This window comes from Aricia agestis, chromosome 15 (genome assembly GCF_905147365.1).
Source record: "Aricia agestis chromosome 15, ilAriAges1.1, whole genome shotgun sequence".
Taxonomy (NCBI): domain Eukaryota; kingdom Metazoa; phylum Arthropoda; class Insecta; order Lepidoptera; family Lycaenidae; genus Aricia; species Aricia agestis.
In genome coordinates, this window is record NC_056420.1 from 13,997,501 (window position 1) to 14,017,208 (window position 19,708).

The window sequence follows — 19,708 nt, forward strand, 5'->3', positions numbered from 1 at the left end:
GCAAATGAAGACACGCAATTTTCAAAATGACGCCACAATGGAAAAATAATTGACAGTCACATGAAACAAAATGTATTCTTCAACCAAAGAGTTCTATTTTCAAATGTTGTAATTACTTTTTAAATATTGTTCTTGTAAGTGGCCAGTTCTGGATACATAAATAGCAGCCCTCGTAAACAAAAATAGAAAATTAATAACAAAAAAAGAAAATATGTTCATTTACTGTTGTATTTTTATTATAATTTTGTAGCTTTCAAATTCTGAGTTATAAGATTCTAAAAAAATCGGTCAAGTGCGAGTCGGACTCGCGCACGAAGGGTTCCGTACCGTTATAGAGAAAAAATAGGCCAAAAATTGTGTTTTTGTATGGGAGCCCCCCTCAATTATTTATTTTATTGAAATATTATTATTAATTATTAAAATACACATATATATAAGGCTTTTGTGAAAATTTCAAGTGCCTACCTCTTATTCATTGATTACGAACAAAAAATGCCAAAAAAATCACGTTTGTTGTATGGGAGCCCCCTTAAATATTAATATTATTTTGTTTTTAGTATTTTTTGTCATAGCGGCAACAGATATACACAGTCTGTGAAAATTTCAGAAGTCTAGCTATAGCGGTTCTTGAGATACAGCCTGGCAACAGACAGACAGACGGACAGACAACGAAGTCTTAGTAGGTAATAGGTTTCCGTTTTTACCTTTTGGGTACGGAACCCTAAAAACGGTAAATTACGGCATTTCCGTAGGGCTTCAACGGCAAATTTGGAGTTTTGACCAAACAGATGGCAGAAACGCTAGAATTTGTTTGAAATTTTATTAGAATGCTATTTTGAAGTTATTATACTGAATCTGCTGAATCAATACATTATCTTATATCTTTAAACGAGCAATTCTTGTATATATATATATATATATATATATATATATATATATATATATATATATATATATATATATATATATATATATATATATAATTGGAATCTCGGAATCGGCTCCAATGATTTTCATGAAATTTAGTATATAGGGGGTTTCGGGGGCGATAAATCGATCTAGCTAGGAATGATTTTCAGAAAATGTATTTTTATTCGTGTTTTATCGATAATCGATAAACTGAAAAATATGACTCTTCCTGACATCTATTGGCGAATAATAATACTATTTTGTTAGCAACTAATTGTTTTAACGACCAGCAGATGGCGTTATTAAGTAACACGAAGTCAATGAGTGTTTGCTATACCGAGCAAAGCTCGGTCATCCAGGCACTAAAACATTATCGAAGCCTTACCAACGATGAATTTAAAATATCAGATTCGGTACTTCCAATGTTGTTTTTACTTAGTGTCAGTTTTTATTATTACTATGCGCTCGTCACTTTGACTGTATTTTTTTATCGCTTTCAAAGTACCGGGCGATTAAAAATACAGTCAAAGTCACGAACGCATAGTAATAATAAAAACTGACACTAAGTAAAAACAACATTCAGCTTCTTGCAAGGCTTCTTCTCATCATCATATCATCATATCAGCCTATAGTCGTCCACTGCTGGACATAGGCCTCTCTCAATGAACGCCAAGATGACCAATCTCCTGCTACTCGCATCCAACATGGGCCTGCAACTAAGCGGAGATCGTCGTCCCACCTATTTGGAGGTCGACCTACACTTCTTCTACATTACAGGCTTACAGGCTTCTTCTACATTATTATAATAGTATGACTTACAATTATGTATGTTGACATTGTATATAATAATAAGTTACAAAATAGTAAACTTTATTTAAAAAAAAAAAACAATTTTTCTCTCACTTTTTTGGTAAAAAGTGGGACCCGTGCGAGTTTCTTACGCCGGTTCTTGTCGCCGGGGTAGTTCCCGAACCGGTGGTAGGCATTAGGTAGACATTCTGAAAAAATTTGATTCAAATTTACTCAGAAATAAAACATTTCTTATTTATGTATTTATTTTATTTGCTGTTAGCAAAAACATACGCTAGGTATTTACTAAAGGTCGGTAGAATCCATATAGGCCTGAAATTCGTGGGATCCGATTACTAAATCGGATCCCACGATCGAGCCCACGATTTAAAGCCGGGACTACCCGGCTTTAAATAAAGGAACGATCTTGCTATGCGTCAATAAGTCAGGAAAAACACCCTTTTTATGCAGTCATTAAAAATCATTGCTAGAGAGGAGCTACGATATCAATTATTGATTTAATAATTTTTGTAGACATGCCCCAGAGATCAACAGTATTTTTAATATTCAACAATTTAAAGGTATCAATAATATCTCTGGGGTTAATTTCTCTAAACTTAAAATTGACATCACACTTTTCGGCAGCTTCAGGTGAAGAATTTAAATTTTTAGTCGTTGAGACCGGAATGTCAGCAAAAAACTTTTCAAAGACTTTGCGACGGGCAACTTCTTGATCATTAGTAATCTTTTTATTTTCAAAGTATAGTTCAAAATCAGAGCTGCGACAGGATACATTTCCAGTCTCACCGGCTATAGTCTGCCATGTTGTTTTTATTTTATTTTTAGAGTGTTTAAATTTGTTTTTTTTTTTTATGTACAGGGCTTTAGTAGCTTTGCAAACTTTTCTAAAGGTTTTTGAGTATTTTTTAACATAATATTATGCTTTAAATACTTCACTATTGTTAATACACCTTTCATCATATAGTTCATATAATATTTTTCTACTAATTTTAATCCCTTTTGTTGCCCATTCAATAAATTTAGTTTTTTTTATTACTGTTTCTAACTGTTTTAGAAGTAAATAATGAATTAAATGGAGTTCTTATCACTCATTTAAATAATTTATTAAAAGCTTCATCAGAGCTATGTGACCTATACAAGAAATGGATATTTGAATTTAATTTACTTCTAAATTGCTCAATACGTTTTGTGGTCACAGAAATAAACACAAGATTTTTCTTCGCGTCACTGTCACATTTCATATTAAAAGAAGCTATTTGTCCACAGTGATCAGAACTTAGCTTATTAATTATTTCTTTTTATCAGGAATAAGATTAGTAAATATGTTGTCAATATAAATGGCTGTAGTCTCACAGACCCTTGTGGTTTGATATAAAGATGTGAAACGATTATATATTGAAATAAAGATGTGAATCTAACAGTAGTGGAGGTTAAATCTAATAAATTAATGTTAAAATCACCACATATAATTTTTTTGTTAGATACACATATTTTTGACAAAATTTGTTCCATTGTTACTTCAAAAGAATCGTATAATCCTGATGGAGGCCTGTATACGCCCACAATGATTAGATGGCTCAGCTCTATGCAGGCCACCTCTATTATTCGTTCAGTAGAGAGACTCACGATATCCTTACGTTCCTTAAACTTCAAATTGTTTCTGATTAAAATTAGAGAGCCTCCTCTAATGGCATTTTCTCTACTGAACGAACTTGCTATCTGGTGGTCATTGAAATTGAAAATGAGTTCATGTGATCTGAACCAATGTTCAGATATACACATAATATCAATGTTAAATTCCCTTAAAAATAACTCAATTTCAAGTTCTTTACCTACCATACCTCGTAAATTCTGATGCACCAGATTAATCCGGCGAAAAATGAAAACCGGCGTGAAACAGCGCTTGCGCTGTGTTTCGCCGAGTGAGTGAGTTTACCGGAGGCCCAATCCCCTACCCTATTCCCTTCCCTGTCCTCCCCTATTCCCGTCCCTTCCCTCTCCTATTACCCTATTCCCTCTTAAAAGGCCGGCAACGCACTTGCAGCTCTTCTGATGCTGCGAGTGTCCATGGGCGACGGATGTTGCTTTCCATCAGGTGACCCATTTGATCGTTTGCCCCCTTATTTCTTAAAAAAAAAAACAAATTACATTTATTTTTCCTCAGTTTAATTGATCAAGTTATTGGTAGGATTTTCAACATTTAGACTTAAACTTAATTCATTTGTGCTAGAGATGTCCTCCATTGTCTTATTATCTAATTTAAATAAATATTTGGAACATATTCCAAATCGTTAACACTATGACTAATATTCTGCTCAATAAAAGCAGTAGTCGAGGACGCCAAAAACTTGGCTGGGTTTATATATAAAAAGTTAAATAGCAATTTGGCTATACGTCGTTTATAAAAATTAGATAAGAAGAACTTATCTCTTTTCATTGTGGATACCTTAAAATCAAAATTATTGATATCAGTCAGGTTATACTGACATTCCTTATGTGAGTCATTCAAAATTATACAATTATTATTTACAGCAGTATACATAAGGCTATTCAGCTGATATCTAGCAAAATTTTCTTTATTATCTCTCTTTGGCAATATTTGTAGAATACAAAGGAAAAGTAAACAAGATAACTTTTTTAAGATTTTCAATACTAAATAACTGGTCCAAGAATTCAGTCATCTGTTTCCTATTTACCTTTCCTTTCCTCCCAACTAAAAGTATTAATGTAGTATTCGGACAATTCATAGTTAAGGCCCTTTTTGAATTTTCACTGTATGTAGCTCCGGGCATACAAGAATTAGAGATAGATTGTCCGATACACATTGCATTCAAATATACACCCAAATCTTTACCTAACTCGTCACTGAACAAAGTAATGTGTGTTGGGCATTCAGTATGCACCTTCTGACTGGAACATAATATATCTGCTACTTTATTTAAGACGGAGAGATCTGTTTTATTTGAGAAGCCGTTGACCCTCAATAGAGAGTAAACCCGCTCCTCATTGTAATGAGTCACTTCGAGCAGATCATTCATAGCTGATATATGCCCCTGCATTTCTTGCTGTGACAATTCATATCTCTATTTCTTTTTCAAATTATCCAATGAGTCGAGGAGTATTGAAATTTCGGCCTGAAGGTTGCATACATCGGCCTCATAGCTACATTTAATTTGCTCTAAGTCAATTTTACAATTTAGTAAATTTTTATTAAAAAACACTATAAAAACTATAGATAATCACGTCCTGGTATGCACAAAAAATACTCACTAGTGAATAAGCATATTTTTAAAACCAGGCGGAAAGTCTTGTATGATTTTTTGAACTAATAATAAATAACTAGCTATTTGACCGAGCTTTGCTCGGTATTCGATAAAACACGAATAAAATGACGATCGATTTATCGCCCCCGAAACCCCCTATATACTAAATTTCATGAAAATCGTTGTAGCCGATTCCGAGATTCCAATTATAAATATAGAAATATACAAGAACTGCTCGTTTAAAGATATAAGATTTATTACTCTTTAAGTAATCCTTTTATAACATAAATTGACGACATAATGTATATGTTCTTTAATTATAGATAATATCTACTGTTGTAATAACCGGTGCTTAATTTAAGTAAGTAATTAGACATGAATTCATGTTACACAAGTCATGTTTATAATATTATATAGAGGTGACGTCGCACGATAGCAAATTGGCTACAATAATATAATGACGAATTATTAATCAATTATTATTATTATTAGTATCTAAGCAATTTTGTGAAACTATGAGCCGTGCAGTAAAAACTGACTTATACTGTATAATGTATTGTATAACTGACACCTAGTATTACAAATATTTTGCCGTGGGTTTTCTCCATGATTAGCCACTGCCCTCTACTTTTTAACCGACTTCAAAACAAGGAGGTTATCAAATCGACCCGTATGTATGTAATATTTACAGAATCGCCCAGTTTTCGTATATAATATTATGTTAGTCTATATCAGTTTACGAACAAAATATGTGCCTTTCCAAAGTACATTTATGTATATATAGTATTGTATGTATGTTTTAATGATTGTGTTCGCATATCTCCGGAACTACAAGTCCGATTTAAGTGATTGTTGTTTTTGTTGTACTAGGTATTGTTCAACTTAGGGAATACTGCGTAAGTATTATCAAAATCGGTTCAGTAGTTTTTGAGATAGTGAATTTTAATTTTTATTTACGTACAATTTTGAAGTCGGTTTTATCTTTTTTTAAAACTATTATTACGCCTTATTAGAAGTGGAAAGCATCGGGTTAGGCCTTTGCCCAGCAATGGAATACCATAGGCTCCTAAAAAAATAATATTACGTCATTTCTTCCAGTCAATATGGATGCGCGACGTGTACACGCAGTACCGCGCCCCCTACGTCGGCATGTGGCTGTTCTGGCGGCCAGCCCTCATCATCAACAGCCCCGAGCTGGCCCGTAACGTCCTGGTGCGGGACTCCGGGAACTTCCGGAACAAATTCAGTAAGGCGAGCTCCAAGGATCCCATGGGAGCACTCAACTTGCTCTTCTTGAGGGTACTATTTTTATAAACTTTTATATGTAGAGAGAAGTAAAGATGACGATTGAAATTCGTCTTTATATAGTAATAAATTACCCTTTTCAGGACTCAGCCTGGACTAACCTTCGTCGCCGCCTCACTGTTGCGTTTACATCGGCTAAGCTGAAGAGTGTGCAGACGGTCGCCGTTACCAAGTCCCATGATCTGGTGACGCGAATCCAAAACGATGGTCATAATAACATAAGCTTACGGGTATGTCTTAGCGTATTATTCAACTGGAGACTAAGGCTAGGTAAACGGTTTGTAGGTCGACCTCCAACTAGGTGGGACGACGATCTCCGTTTAGTTGCGAGCCCATGTTGGATCAGCCATCTTGACCTTCATTGAGAGAGGCCTATGTCCAGCAGTGGACGAATATAAGCTGATTTGATGATGGATGATGATTCAACTCGCGCAAAACCGAAAGATGATGTGATTTACAGAATTTGTTTGAATATTTAGCAAGGTGGCCTCGTCACGCAAGGCCCTACCCCTAACCTGAAATTGACTAAGTGTACATTACAGACGATGTTCGCGGACTACACCACAGACCTCTTCAGCATAACCGCGTTCGAGCTTGCCAGCAATGCGACCCTGACCAGCGAGGGAGCCATACGCGCCATCACCAAAGACTTCATGAAGTTCTCCGTCTACCGTGGCATCTCGTGGTGCGGGATATTCTTCTGGCCGGAGCTAGCTGAACTTTTTGGGCAAGTGTCGTTGTAACTCCTGTGATGAGAGCGCCATCACTAGAATTCTTGCGGTTCTCGTCTATTGCGAAATGAATGTATGGGGCTTGATGAAATAAGCAGACAAGTGTTTATTTCATCAAGCCCCATACGTTCACCTGTGAACGAGACACAATAGAATATCTATTGTATCTCGTTTTCCCACGATCGACGGGTAAAAATTTAAGTTCACAATTAGGTAAACGTAGCGTTTAAAGACTCTTCAAACACAGAGTCAATCAATGCACCGACGATTTGAACAAGGTGGCCAGTGGATGGATAACGGCTGCCTAAGTTAGGAATGTTCGTTGGGGGAGGCCTGAGCCCAAGCAGCAGTAAGCAGTCATGACCTGATAATAGCCTAAGACTCTTCAAACACAGAGTCAATCAATGCACCGACGATTTGAACAAGGTGGCCAGTGGATGGATAACGGCTGCCTAAGTTAGGAATGTTCGTTGGGGGAGGCCTGAGCCCAAGCAGCAGTAAGCAGTCATGACCTGATAATAGCCTAACACTACCTGACAGTGAAATAGTATAGTAGTTCAAGTTACAAGTAGATAAGTAGTTCTATTTTTTATTTCCAGGCTACCCTTCTTACCGAAGGAATCAACAGACACTCTGCGAAAGATCTTCAAAATAATCTTCAAGCGTAAAGACGTAGAGCTGAACAAGGAGCCACGGACACTGTTGGATGTTCTGATGCAGCTGAAGAAGAAAAATGAAGAGGATGATAATGGTATGCGCTACAGAAATGGCCTGCTACGTGCTCTTGCTACATAGAAGATTTGCTACACCATTTGCAACGTTAACCTTTTCCTACGTTGGTGATTAGATTGTTACTGGCAAAAACGTGCAACCAATAAGAATCTGATTTTATTTGATTTAAAGTGGACCAAATCGAACTCGGCGTAATATCAATACTCTCCGCTGCTTTCTATCAGGTGACCCGTTTGTTCGTTTGCCCCTTTTTTATTTTATAACTTTTACGTTTTTCAGAGTACTCGGACGACTTCATCATAGCCCAGGCAGCGGTGCTACTGATCGGAGGGTTTGACACCTCCGCCGCCACGCTTACATACATCATCTACCAGCTAGCCTACTCGCCTGAAATACAGGTAAACTCTTATACTACTACTTTGAAAAAATTTAAGTCCTGTGAAGACTAAGGATGGATACCTACAAATAGAAGTAACAGTAGACTCTAAAGTCTAAAGTCTTAACCATAAAGTTAATATACCTAGCGAAATAGAGCAACAATCTCGAGCTGTCAAACGAAACCGAAATTGGTTTTCTTCTGTCTGAAAAATATGTGTACGTATACACTTACACAATCATGATTGAACATGAATCCTATGAGATTAAATTGTCGACGTGCCGATAAGTGCCGACTGGACGTCAAAAAAAGAGATCTACTGTCATGTCTACTGATAGTGACATCTCGCTTGCTCAGGCCTTTGTTGCTCTATTCCGCTCATAAAGTTAATATACCTAGCGGAATAGAGAAACAAAGGCCTGAGCAAGAGAGATGTCACTATCAGTAACACAAGAGACGTGTGATACATGACAGCAGCACTCTTGTTTTGATCCAGTCCAGTCGGCACGTGCCGCACGTTGATAATTTAATCTCATAGAAATCACGTTCAATCATGCTTGTGTAAGTGTATACGTACACATATTTTTACACACAGATGAAACCAATTTCGGTTACGTTTGACAACTCGAGATTGTTACTCTATTCCGCTAGGTATAATATGAACTTTATGATTCCGATAGGTATAATAACTTTATGGTCTAATCCTATTTATTATATTATTTCAGGAAAAATTATATCAAGAGCTGTCGGAATTAAAGGAGAAACATGGCTACCAACTGGACGCTATCGTTGCAGAATCTACCTACATGGACTGTATTATTAAAGGTAGTTAGAAATAGTTCTGACACCTCTATGCTGCTGGTAAATGCGGAAAAAAAAAACAGCCAGTAAACTTACTAACGACTACACCATTTCCAGAGATCCTCCGAATTTTCCCACCCATGTCCTGGCTGGACAGAGAGGCCCTAGAAGACTATAAGGTGGACGAGCACCTCACCATCCCCGCTGGTATGCCCATCTACGTCAACGGGGTGGGCATGCATATGGACCCGCAGTACTACGACGACCCTTACACCTTCGACCCAGAGCGATTCACGGCGGAAAACGAGAAGAACATCCCAGCGTATACGTACTTGCCGTTCGGAGATGGGCCTAGGGTTTGCTTAGGTATTTTTTTTATTCCTATCTCAATAATTAAATTTCAAATCAAAGGAAATCAGCAGCTGTACAACTCTGTCAAAAAAGAAATATTTATCCTAAGTGTAATTATTTTAGTGGCTGGTCTGGAAAGGAGTTCTTTTTACTAGCTTTTTTTTTACCTGAACACTTTATTATAGAGTCTGCCATCAGACACCCTTAAACTTTCTTAAAGTATTAGACTTTGAGGGTATCTTGCTAAGCACCCTCAGTTGCTTACCACCTCTGTGGGAAGCAACTGTCAAAAATGTCCGGCACTGGAAAACGAGATTCTTTCACTTACCGCGACGAATATAAGTTATGAAATTGAGCTTTACTCTTTCTGGAAGGTCCGGTGACCTTCCAGAACCTTTCCAAAAGTAACCGCGTCCGAAACTCCATAGTTGCTGGGCGTTCTTACCTCTGTAGAAGCCACAAACAGGTAAACTTTCAGCTTAAAAAAACGAAGGAAGGTCTGGCCATCGCAGGCTCTTGGTCCACTTGTTAATGGGAATCTCACAAATTAAATTTAACCCATTTTCTTGTTGACCTTTGACCTGTGTATATACAAATTGCGTGGCCATCTAATATTATGGTGATATGGAGCTAAAATGACGATGGAGCTGAAAGGTGGATACAGAAACTTCGTAATAAAACCCAATCGAGTTTGGGCTTATTTGATTTGTCTCGATGGGTGAATCCAATATTTATCTAAATTAGTTAAAGTATCTAAAGTGAATTACATACAACTGTAGCTTTATAGAATAAAGCTACAGTTACACATGCTTATTTCAAGCACGCAGCATGCTTAAACCGAGCAAATGCTGATTACAAGCATGTGTGTCCATGCATTGCTCAAAAAAGCATGCTTATTCAGAGCATGCTCAAAACTCGACAGGCTTGCGATTTTTGAGCATACTACCTGGTGGCGGGGGGACATGTTGACAGGTTTATGGTAGTATCGATCAGTTTTTCTCTTATAAAAAGCATGTTTAATAGAAGCTAATTTATCGAGTTCGAACGGCATGCTTGTTTTAAGCATGCTGGTTTTGAGCATGTGTAACTGTACCTTTAGTAAGTATTCGTCGCCCGATCAGAACTAACGCTGCCATGTTGTAATGAGTTTCGAAAGACTGCTTTTCGTATCCGTTCATAATATCATCCAAGTACAATTTTGTATGAGATTGTAATATGAATTATAGCTGGTGTCACTTGAGTTACAGTTACTTTGCATTCTTGCCCCTGTGAAATAAGCGCAAGATAGACTTGTAGACCTATGTTTTTATGTAGTGATTTCGGACCAAAAGGTAATAATTAATTAATTTCAGGTAAGCGTTTCGCAATGATTGCCATGAAGAACGCGATGGCAGCGATTATCCTGAACTACAGGGTGGAGTCCTGTCCGGGAAGCCCCAAGCCGATGGACGCAGAGATCGAGAAGAGAGGACTGTTCCTGATGCCGGGAGAGGACCTGAAAGTTAATTTCATACCGAGAAAATAATTAATAAAGATCACCTATTACGATTATATTTATTATTAAGTATGTCATTCTATTGCCACTGTTGATGAACGGTATTCCCTCTTATATTCTTTATAAATTGCAATACTACTCAGGACAAGGACTCGCGGCATCAGACATTTTATTCTATTTAACTCTTAATTAGTTATTATGATTTTTATCTGTGGTTTTTCTATACCAACAAAATATAGGTCTACCAGAATGTGATGGCAAATTTTGATCTGTTTTCAAAAATATCCTTGATCATTGGATATTTTTTTATATTTGCATGTTTCACACACAGAATAAGCCGCTATAAGGAAAAAAAGGATCAAAATGTTTTAAACGAATTGCTCCTCTAGCAATAAGTAGAGTCAATTTGTTTTCTCACTTTTTGCCATCAGATTCTGGTAGACCTATTATAGTTATTAATTTTTTTTAGAACAGGGATATTCTTATTGCAACTGTTTTACAGTATTTAAAAAGAAAGGTAAAAAAAGGTTATTTATACCTTTCTTGTTAAACTTCATACCTTTCTTTTTATAAACAGTATTTCAGTTCGATCTAACGCCTACAGCTCTAAGGCGCAGATTCGGCCCCACTTGTTCTCATCTCTGGACAGGGGCGCCAAAATACCAACTACTCCCTCTAGATCATAGGATTCATAGGTATCCAAAGTACGGCCGCTCGGATTGTAGACAGCCATAGTGTTTTAAACAGGCTGGACCCCTTGGAATTACGCCGAGATGTGGCTTTGCTCTGCATGTTTTACTGTTATAACTTTCTGTTTATCCTTAATTGGACGGATTTTGCTTAATTGAAAATGAAATGAAATGAAATTATTTATTTCTAAATAGGTTAACAAAGTTAACACTTTTAGAACGTCGCGTCTACAGGAGGCCTACCACCGGTTCGGGGCTCGCACGGGGCCACATTTTACCAAAAAGGTGGCAAATAACAATAACAGCTTATTTTACAACTAAATGTAACTTTGTTTTGTATGCTATTTATATAATAATCGTTTGACCAATTCAAGGTCACACGGATGGAAAATTACTGTACGTTCAAATATTGGTCATTAAAAACATCAGTGTTCAGGCCTACAATGCCTGACCTGATTTTGAGAACATTGAAAATCCGCAAGATTGCTATTTAATTTTACCAGGCGTTTTAATTTTTATTCGTAGTGTCCTTTTTCAATGTCATTCCTTTTTACACTCTGTTAAATACACGCAAGTTTATACTACGGGCTTTCATTTTGCTCCCCAAAAGTAGAAAAAGCTCCAGTCCAGTCCTAAAACTGAACATTTGGTGGCCCATGAGGGGAATTATTTGGGAATTTAAGAAGAATAATCGCAAATTACCAGCCAAAGGATAATTGGATTATTGGAAATTGGACAATCAGTGGATGCAGCCAAAGTACCACATTGTTCCGGCGTGCTTCGACAAAGTTAAGTGCCCTGATATTTCCTATATCTAATCTAAATTCCCAATTGATCCCTTATTCCTAATAAGTGTTTGCTAAAATCCATTTGTGCAAATTAACAACTTGTAATAGGTAATTAGCACGTGTTGAGGTTAAATTCTATTGTCCGACATCTTGTTCTAAGTTGTTTTCTTCAATCTTTTAGTTATTTTTCATACAGTTTACCAAAATTCATTGTGGTATTAGTGCCTACAGCGTAAATATTTGATTTTAAGATAGTTTTGCCGACTAATTTCAGGCGCCACGCACCGGTAAGTGGTAGGTGCTTACCAGCCATCAGGAAGTCACAAAATATTGGAGAAGCTGATATTCCATAAGTACCTGCTGGTCTGGGGTGGTAGATGTCACCGTCATGAGGAGCGTGAGCCATTTTTTTCTTTATTTTCCGCAAATCTACCTATCTTAAAGTAACAAATTCATAGTTTTCATTTGGTTATTATAAATCGATACTTACAATGTCTAAAGAAATGGATAGGAAGCAGCATATCAAAGATTTGATTACTAGGCGTTCGTCCGCTAAGGGACAGATAACAAAATTTGGTAATTATCTAAATAGCATTTCTGATAGTTGAAAGAATTAACAAACATACAACTCACAGAGTTAAATCTTAAATTAGCTAAGTTTGAGGCATTGTCAGTCCGTGTTGATGATTTGCAAAATGAGATAGAAGTTTTATGTCCGGATAACATAGCTAATGAGATAGAAGAGCGTGACAAAATCGAGCGCGATATTATCATCAATATGGCCACAGCCAAAACCTTATTAGATCAATTTAATAAACAAATAGAATCTGAGATTAGGCGTGCTTCTGTATTTGAGAATTCAATGCAATTCGAAAATCAGGAAAGTTTAAGTATTAAACTTCCTCAAATACAGATTGCCAAATTTGACGGTGCATATTTCCGTTGGTTGGAATTTCGGGATACTTTTGAAAATTTAATACACAATAATACACGCATCTTGCCCATACACAAATTTCACTATTTAATTTCATATTTAGAGGGTGATGCATCGCGAATAATTTCAAACCTCGAAGTGTCCTCGGCCAACTACGCCGAAGCTTGGAAATTATTATGTGGTCGTTATAATAATAAGAGAATTCTCATTAACCACCACTTAAATTCATTATTTAATATTAAGCCGCTTTCACGTGAGTCTGAACGATCCTTAAGATTTTTAGTAGATCACGTTACTAAAAATTTACGTGCCCTGCACAGTCTTGGTCAGCCGACAGACAAGTGGGATGTTTTAGTTATTTTTATGTTGTCATCTAAATTAGACAGTACTACCCTTTCAAAATGGGAAGAACACAGAAGCTCTTTAGATAGTGATACTGCTACATTGGAACAATTTAACAAGTTTATGGTCGATCGTGCGGATGTTTTAGAATCCTTAAATAGGAATAAATCCCACGAAAGTGTCAATAACAATTCTAATTCAAGGGGTGCCCTTGGTAACTCACGTGGCGCGCAAATACCTAACTCCAATAGGCAGTATTCCCATACTAAATCATTTGCAACTTACCATTCACCTATTAAACAAACAAAATTACAAGCTAATAATAATATTTCATGCGTAATATGTGATAATAAACATAAAATTTATGATTGTCCTACCTTTAAGGCGATGTCCATAGATCAGCGTCTAAAAAAGGTTCAAAAATACAAACTTTGTGCTAATTGTTTGAGGCAGGGTCATTCTATAGATCAATGCCGCATGGGATCGTGTCGAGATTGCAACAAGAGGCATAACTCGTTGCTCCACGAGCCAGTTTCGTCTGCCAGTAACCATGGTGCTCTGGAGGCTGAAATCCCGGAACAGATTCAGGTACCAAACCAATCATCTGTATATTTTGCAGAACAATACTCAAATGAGATATTACTCTCAACTGCTGTAATGCTAGCCGTAAATCCATTGACTAAGCAAAAGGTCAAGGTTCGCGCGCTATTAGACTGCGGGAGCCAATCATCTTTTATATCTAAATCCCTTAAGGATAAAATATCATTGAAATCTATCTCCATCAACTGTCTAAAGGTTGTAGGGATAGGTAATACGAGTTTTATGAATGTACTCGAAAGCTGTAACGTTGAAATAAAATCTCTAACTAGCAATTTTAGTTTGACAGCTTCATGTCTAGTATTAAAGGAATTAACAGGAAACATTCCAAACCAATTGATTGATACTAAAGTAATTAAATTACCAAAAGACATAATATTAGCTGACCCACAGTTTTATGAACCGGCTCCTATCGACCTATTGATAGGTGCTGACTTGTTCTGGGACATCCTTGGTGACGAGCAACGTTCCCTCGGTCCCCTAAATCCCAAGTTAAGAAGCTCCAAGCTTGGCTGGATCATATCGGGTCCAGTTCATTCAAAATTGATCACTTATAAAAATACTACATGTAATCACTTAACTATTAATTCAGGTACAAGCATAAACGAAAATATAAACAAATATCTAACTAAATTTTGGGAGATCGAAGAAGTTCCCACAAAACTCTTACTAAGTACTAAAGAAAAGGTATGTGAGAGACATTTTGTTACTTACACACGTAGAGATAGTAACGGTAGATTTTGTGTTAAGTTACCTTTGCTAGATAGTCCAGATTGTCTTGGAGATACTTACAATTTAGCGAAAAAGAGGTTAATATCTTTAGAGAAACGGTTTAAGCGTAATCCAATCTTAAAACAAGAATATACTAATTTCATAAACGAGTATAAATCATTAGGACACCTCTCACCAGCTTCAAACTCCTCGAATAATGATTGTTATTATTTATGCCATCACGCAGTACTGAAACAGGAGAGTGAGTCAACAAAGTTGCGAGTGGTGTTCGATGCTTCTGCTCCGTCTTCATCGGGCTATTCATTGAACGATATTCTTATGGTTGGTCCTAGTATTCAGCAGTCTCTCTTTTCCATTTTAATTCGTGTTAGGCAGTACCGGTTTCTTCTCACGGCGGATATTGAGAAGATGTATCGCATGATATCCGTTTATGAAGAGGATCGTGATCTGCAGCGGGTGTTGTGGAGAGATGACGATTCCCAGCCTATTAAAGTATACAATTTAAATACTATTACTTACGGGACCGCGAGTGCTAGTTATTTGAGTACGCGATGCTTGTGGCAGCTAGGTGAGGATTGCGGCGATGAGCTAACTAAATCTATTATACAAAATGATTTTTACGTTGACGACTTGATCACCGGCGCAAACACAAAGGAAGAATTGTGTCTAATACAAAGGTCAGTAGCAAAGGTACTTAAATCTGGATGTTTCAATCTAAGAAAATACAAAAGTAATCAACCAACAATATTCGAAAATATTGAAATGAATACTAATGATAATTTAACTATAAGTACGTCTACAAGTACCCTAGGTATTGGTTGGACGCCCTCTACTGATACTTTATTCTTTCCAATTAAGGATTTTACAAATGACTCGACAACTGTAACAAAACGCATAATTTTATCGAAATCTTTTAGAATATTTGACCCCTTAGGCATACTAAGCCCAATTATCATTAAACCTTAAATATTGTTACAGAAACTCTGGCAACAAAAGCTGGATTGGGATCAGCCTGTCCCGTTAGAACTAAAACATGAGTGGCTGAAGTTATCTGAAAGTTTGGATTTCATTAAAAATTTACAAGTCCCTAGATTAGTTTTATGTAATTCACCGATTTTCATAGAATTGCATTCTTTCAGTGACGCATCTCAAAGGGCTTACGGTGCATCTATTTATCTAAAATCTATATCACCACAAGGTGAATCTATGGTGAAACTATTATGCGCTAAATCAAAGGTTGCGCCGCTAAAGCCGACCACAATACCTAGACTTGAGTTGTGCGCTGCCTTACTATCTGTTAGGTTATGTAAATCGGTGTTAGAATCGCTCAGATATAAACCTGATAATGTACACATTGGTGTGATTCAAGTGTCGTATTAAGTTGGATAGATAGTGACATAACAAAATTAAAATTATTTGTAGCTAATCGGATAGCTGAAATCCTAGAGTTATCTGAGCCTTCCTCTTGGCGGTACGTACCCACTCACGATAATCCATCTGATTTAATCTCACGAAGCGTAAACGCTAAGGATTTAATCTCTCTAAATAAATGGTGGTGCGGCCCAAGCTTCCTTCTTAAAGATAAGTCTGAATGGCCTAAGCTAAATCCTAATCCTGTAAAAGAAATACCTGAAATAAAAGTACACACATTAATACATAATAATTTTACAATAATAGAATTTGATAGATTTTCTTCTTTAACTAAACTTCAACGTTCATATGCATATGCTACTAGGTTCATATATAATTTAAAAAATAAGTACAATAAGCGTAAAGGTATACTTACCGTTGCAGAACTTCGCGACTCATTTCATTCATTATGTGTCATGGCTCAAAGAGAATCATTTGCTTTAGAATATAGTTTACTACTTGATTCAAAACCTTTGAATAATAAAAGTAAAATAATTTCTCTTTCCCCTTTTCTAGATGAGAATAATCTAATTCGTGTTGGAGGTCGACTCGACGCATCTATTTGTTCCTATGAAAAAAGACATCCTATCCTACTTCATGCTAATCATAAATTATATTTCTTCGCTTCATTCTTCGATATATAATTAACCAGTAGTACCTTTGTATATCTGCTTGGCATACGCGTTTTTTTTAAAGATTTATGTAGGTAAGTTGAAAAATTACACGCTCGGTCGATCATACGGCGTTCCGACGTGCCTCATTCTTTGTTAACGCGAGGCAACGCGAACACGTTTACTAAGTAACCATGCTAAAGGACAGCGCTCAGAAGAAAATTGGTTATTATTATTAAGATGATTGAGTCAGTGTTGTAAGTAACTAAAGGCAGTGTTATTTTATCATGTAACAAGAAAATACATGTAAGTACTATTAAATACTTAAATAAACGGCAGGCACTACCGAGGCCTAGACGAGCCAATTATATTCAATACTAGCCGGCTTGTACTACGACCGCGAGTCAATTAAACGTACAATGTGTTTGGACTGCGAGTCTTTATCACAATCTATAATATTATGTATGCTTTATCTGTTCTATAAATAGAATTATAGAACTATATGTTTTCTGGATTGGGGGAAATAACTGCAGGTGATTACTGCAATCATTTTATTAACCGGCATGTACTGCAACTGTGACTCAATAAGTACAGTGTGTTTGGACAGCGAGTTCTTTTACACAATCTATATTCTATATGCATCGGAATTGATTGCGGATCTCTGACGATGTTTTACCTATTCTATAAACAGAACTATATGTTTGCCCGATTGGGGTAAATAACTGCAAGTAAATTACTGCAAGTGTTTAATTATATTAAGTTATTTTATAAACTGCCATAATGTGTGGATTGACTGCGGGTCTTTAAACACAATTTATATGCATTGGAATTGACTGCGAGTCTCTGACGATGTTTTATCTGTTCTATAAATAGAACTATGCGTTGGCCGGTTTGGGGATTAACAGCTAGTTGTTTTATAAACCGCCATAATGTGTGGATTGACCGCGAGTCTCTAAACACAATCCTTATGCATCGGAATTGACTGCGGGTCTCTGACGATGTTTTATCTAAAAATAGAAGTATAATATGTTGGCTGGTTTACGAGGGTTAACTGAGAGTTAATTACTATTTAAATTTAAAATATATTGATATTTTTAAATCAACATAATGTATGGATTGACTACGAGTCTCCGACAATGTTTAAAAATAAAAATTAGCAACTACCGCGCGTTTTCTCGCGCTCTTAGTTTTATAAATAGAACTACATATCTTTGCCGTTTTATAGAGAACAGCTATTTTGAGCTAATAACTAGATTGACTGCGAGTCTCATAAGTTAACAAACAATGCGCGTCCCGCGCGATCCTTTTGTTCTAAATATAGAACTACGATTATAATTTATTATGTCTGCCGGTATATAATTATTATTATTAAATAAGTTTTGCACCAATGTTGGGACTCGGGATACACCGCGAGTGTATAACGAAACTTACTTAATATCTACGTAACGTGATAGTTACTACCCTCAATATTTTTTGTAACATATTTTATCGACAAATAAGTCGATTATAACAAGCAATTAAGCTACCCCAATATTTATTTGTTTGAGGTCACTAAGCAATCAATCGGGGAAATATAACTAAAAGTGACCGATATACGGGTCGATCAGGTTATGAATGAACCCGAAGCTTTCCCACTCCTAAACCAGTGGATTCGGAGTACCGACACCGATAGAACCGGACCAGATCCGGATAGATCCAGGGCTCCTACTGACATTAGGTGAACCCTCGTTGGATTCGACAGATTATGGTTTTTAAATGACCCCAAAAACAATTAAGATAAGCTACGGCTTATAAAATATTCCTGATAATAAGTGTTGCAGATGGATTCAATTTCGATCGATTATTAATATTATCATTAAATAGATTTCACCTGACAAAGTCTCGATATTATCAGACTTATCAACAGTATCTGACTTATCTCGATATTAATTATTTAATTATTATCAGACTTATCAGATAATATATTATCAGACAAGACAACTTCGTATGACTTCGTAACGGAAACCTATAACACTCAGACTCGATAAGTCTTGTCTCAATATCAGACCGAGATTATTATGGTTTCGCTGGATAATTCCAGTATTTGTTCTCAGAGACATACTAGAACATCCCATCAATCGGGTATCTTTTGGGCTCTGGCAAACCCTTCCCGCTACCCCAAGGGGGGGGGGGGGGGGGAGCTGGCAAACGTCGGCTGGCGCCGCTAGTACTGTACCGCTACAGAACCTTCGAGTTCGAAGAGCGTTGAGTCGACTAAACGCTCAACACCGCAGCAGTAGTGCTGACAGATATTTTTATATATATGTTTTACAGATGTTACTATTATGATTATTGTGGGCTTAATACAACTATCCCTAACCCGCAGCCCGCGGGCTGCATGCGGGCCGCCGCGCCGGGATTTTATTTGTAGCCCGCGTGATGTTAAACCATTTTAAAATTCACGCCCACCGGCAAAATCAAAGTCAACGTGAAAGTCTTTCACTTGTAAATCGTTAATTTTGAAAAACGTTATTTTTAAACTTAAAAATATTTGTTGCGGCCCGCGACACCAAAACCTTTTATGTTTGCGGCCCGCATGAAAAAAAAAAAATTAGGGAACTTCGTTCCAAAAACAAAAACAGATTGGGGACCACTAGCTTAATATATTATACATCATGGCATCAATAAATTATTAGAATATGAAAACTATATCTTCGTGTACCCCCACCGAAGGTTACCTTATTTCAAAAATTTTCTTTTCCCCAAACAAAGCGGCGGAAAATATTGTATTATATTTTAAACTATTTCTGAATTATTTTAAATTTGAAACCACTTCGTAAGTTTATTTCGAAA

General features: G+C 36.6%; 1 protein-coding gene across 1 annotated transcript in view; it reads left to right on the forward strand.

The window, feature by feature from the left end:
- The window catches only part of LOC121734339 (cytochrome P450 6k1-like), a 27,305-nt gene extending 16,476 nt beyond the window's left edge, over positions 1-10,829 (forward strand). Inside the window, exon 9 of the mRNA XM_042124872.1 lies at positions 10,631-10,829. Within this exon, the coding sequence (XP_041980806.1) occupies positions 10,631-10,803 (173 nt within the window). The 3' untranslated portion in view covers positions 10,804-10,829. The remainder of the gene's footprint in view (positions 1-10,630) is intronic.
- The last annotated feature ends 8,879 nt before the right edge of the window (positions 10,830-19,708 follow it).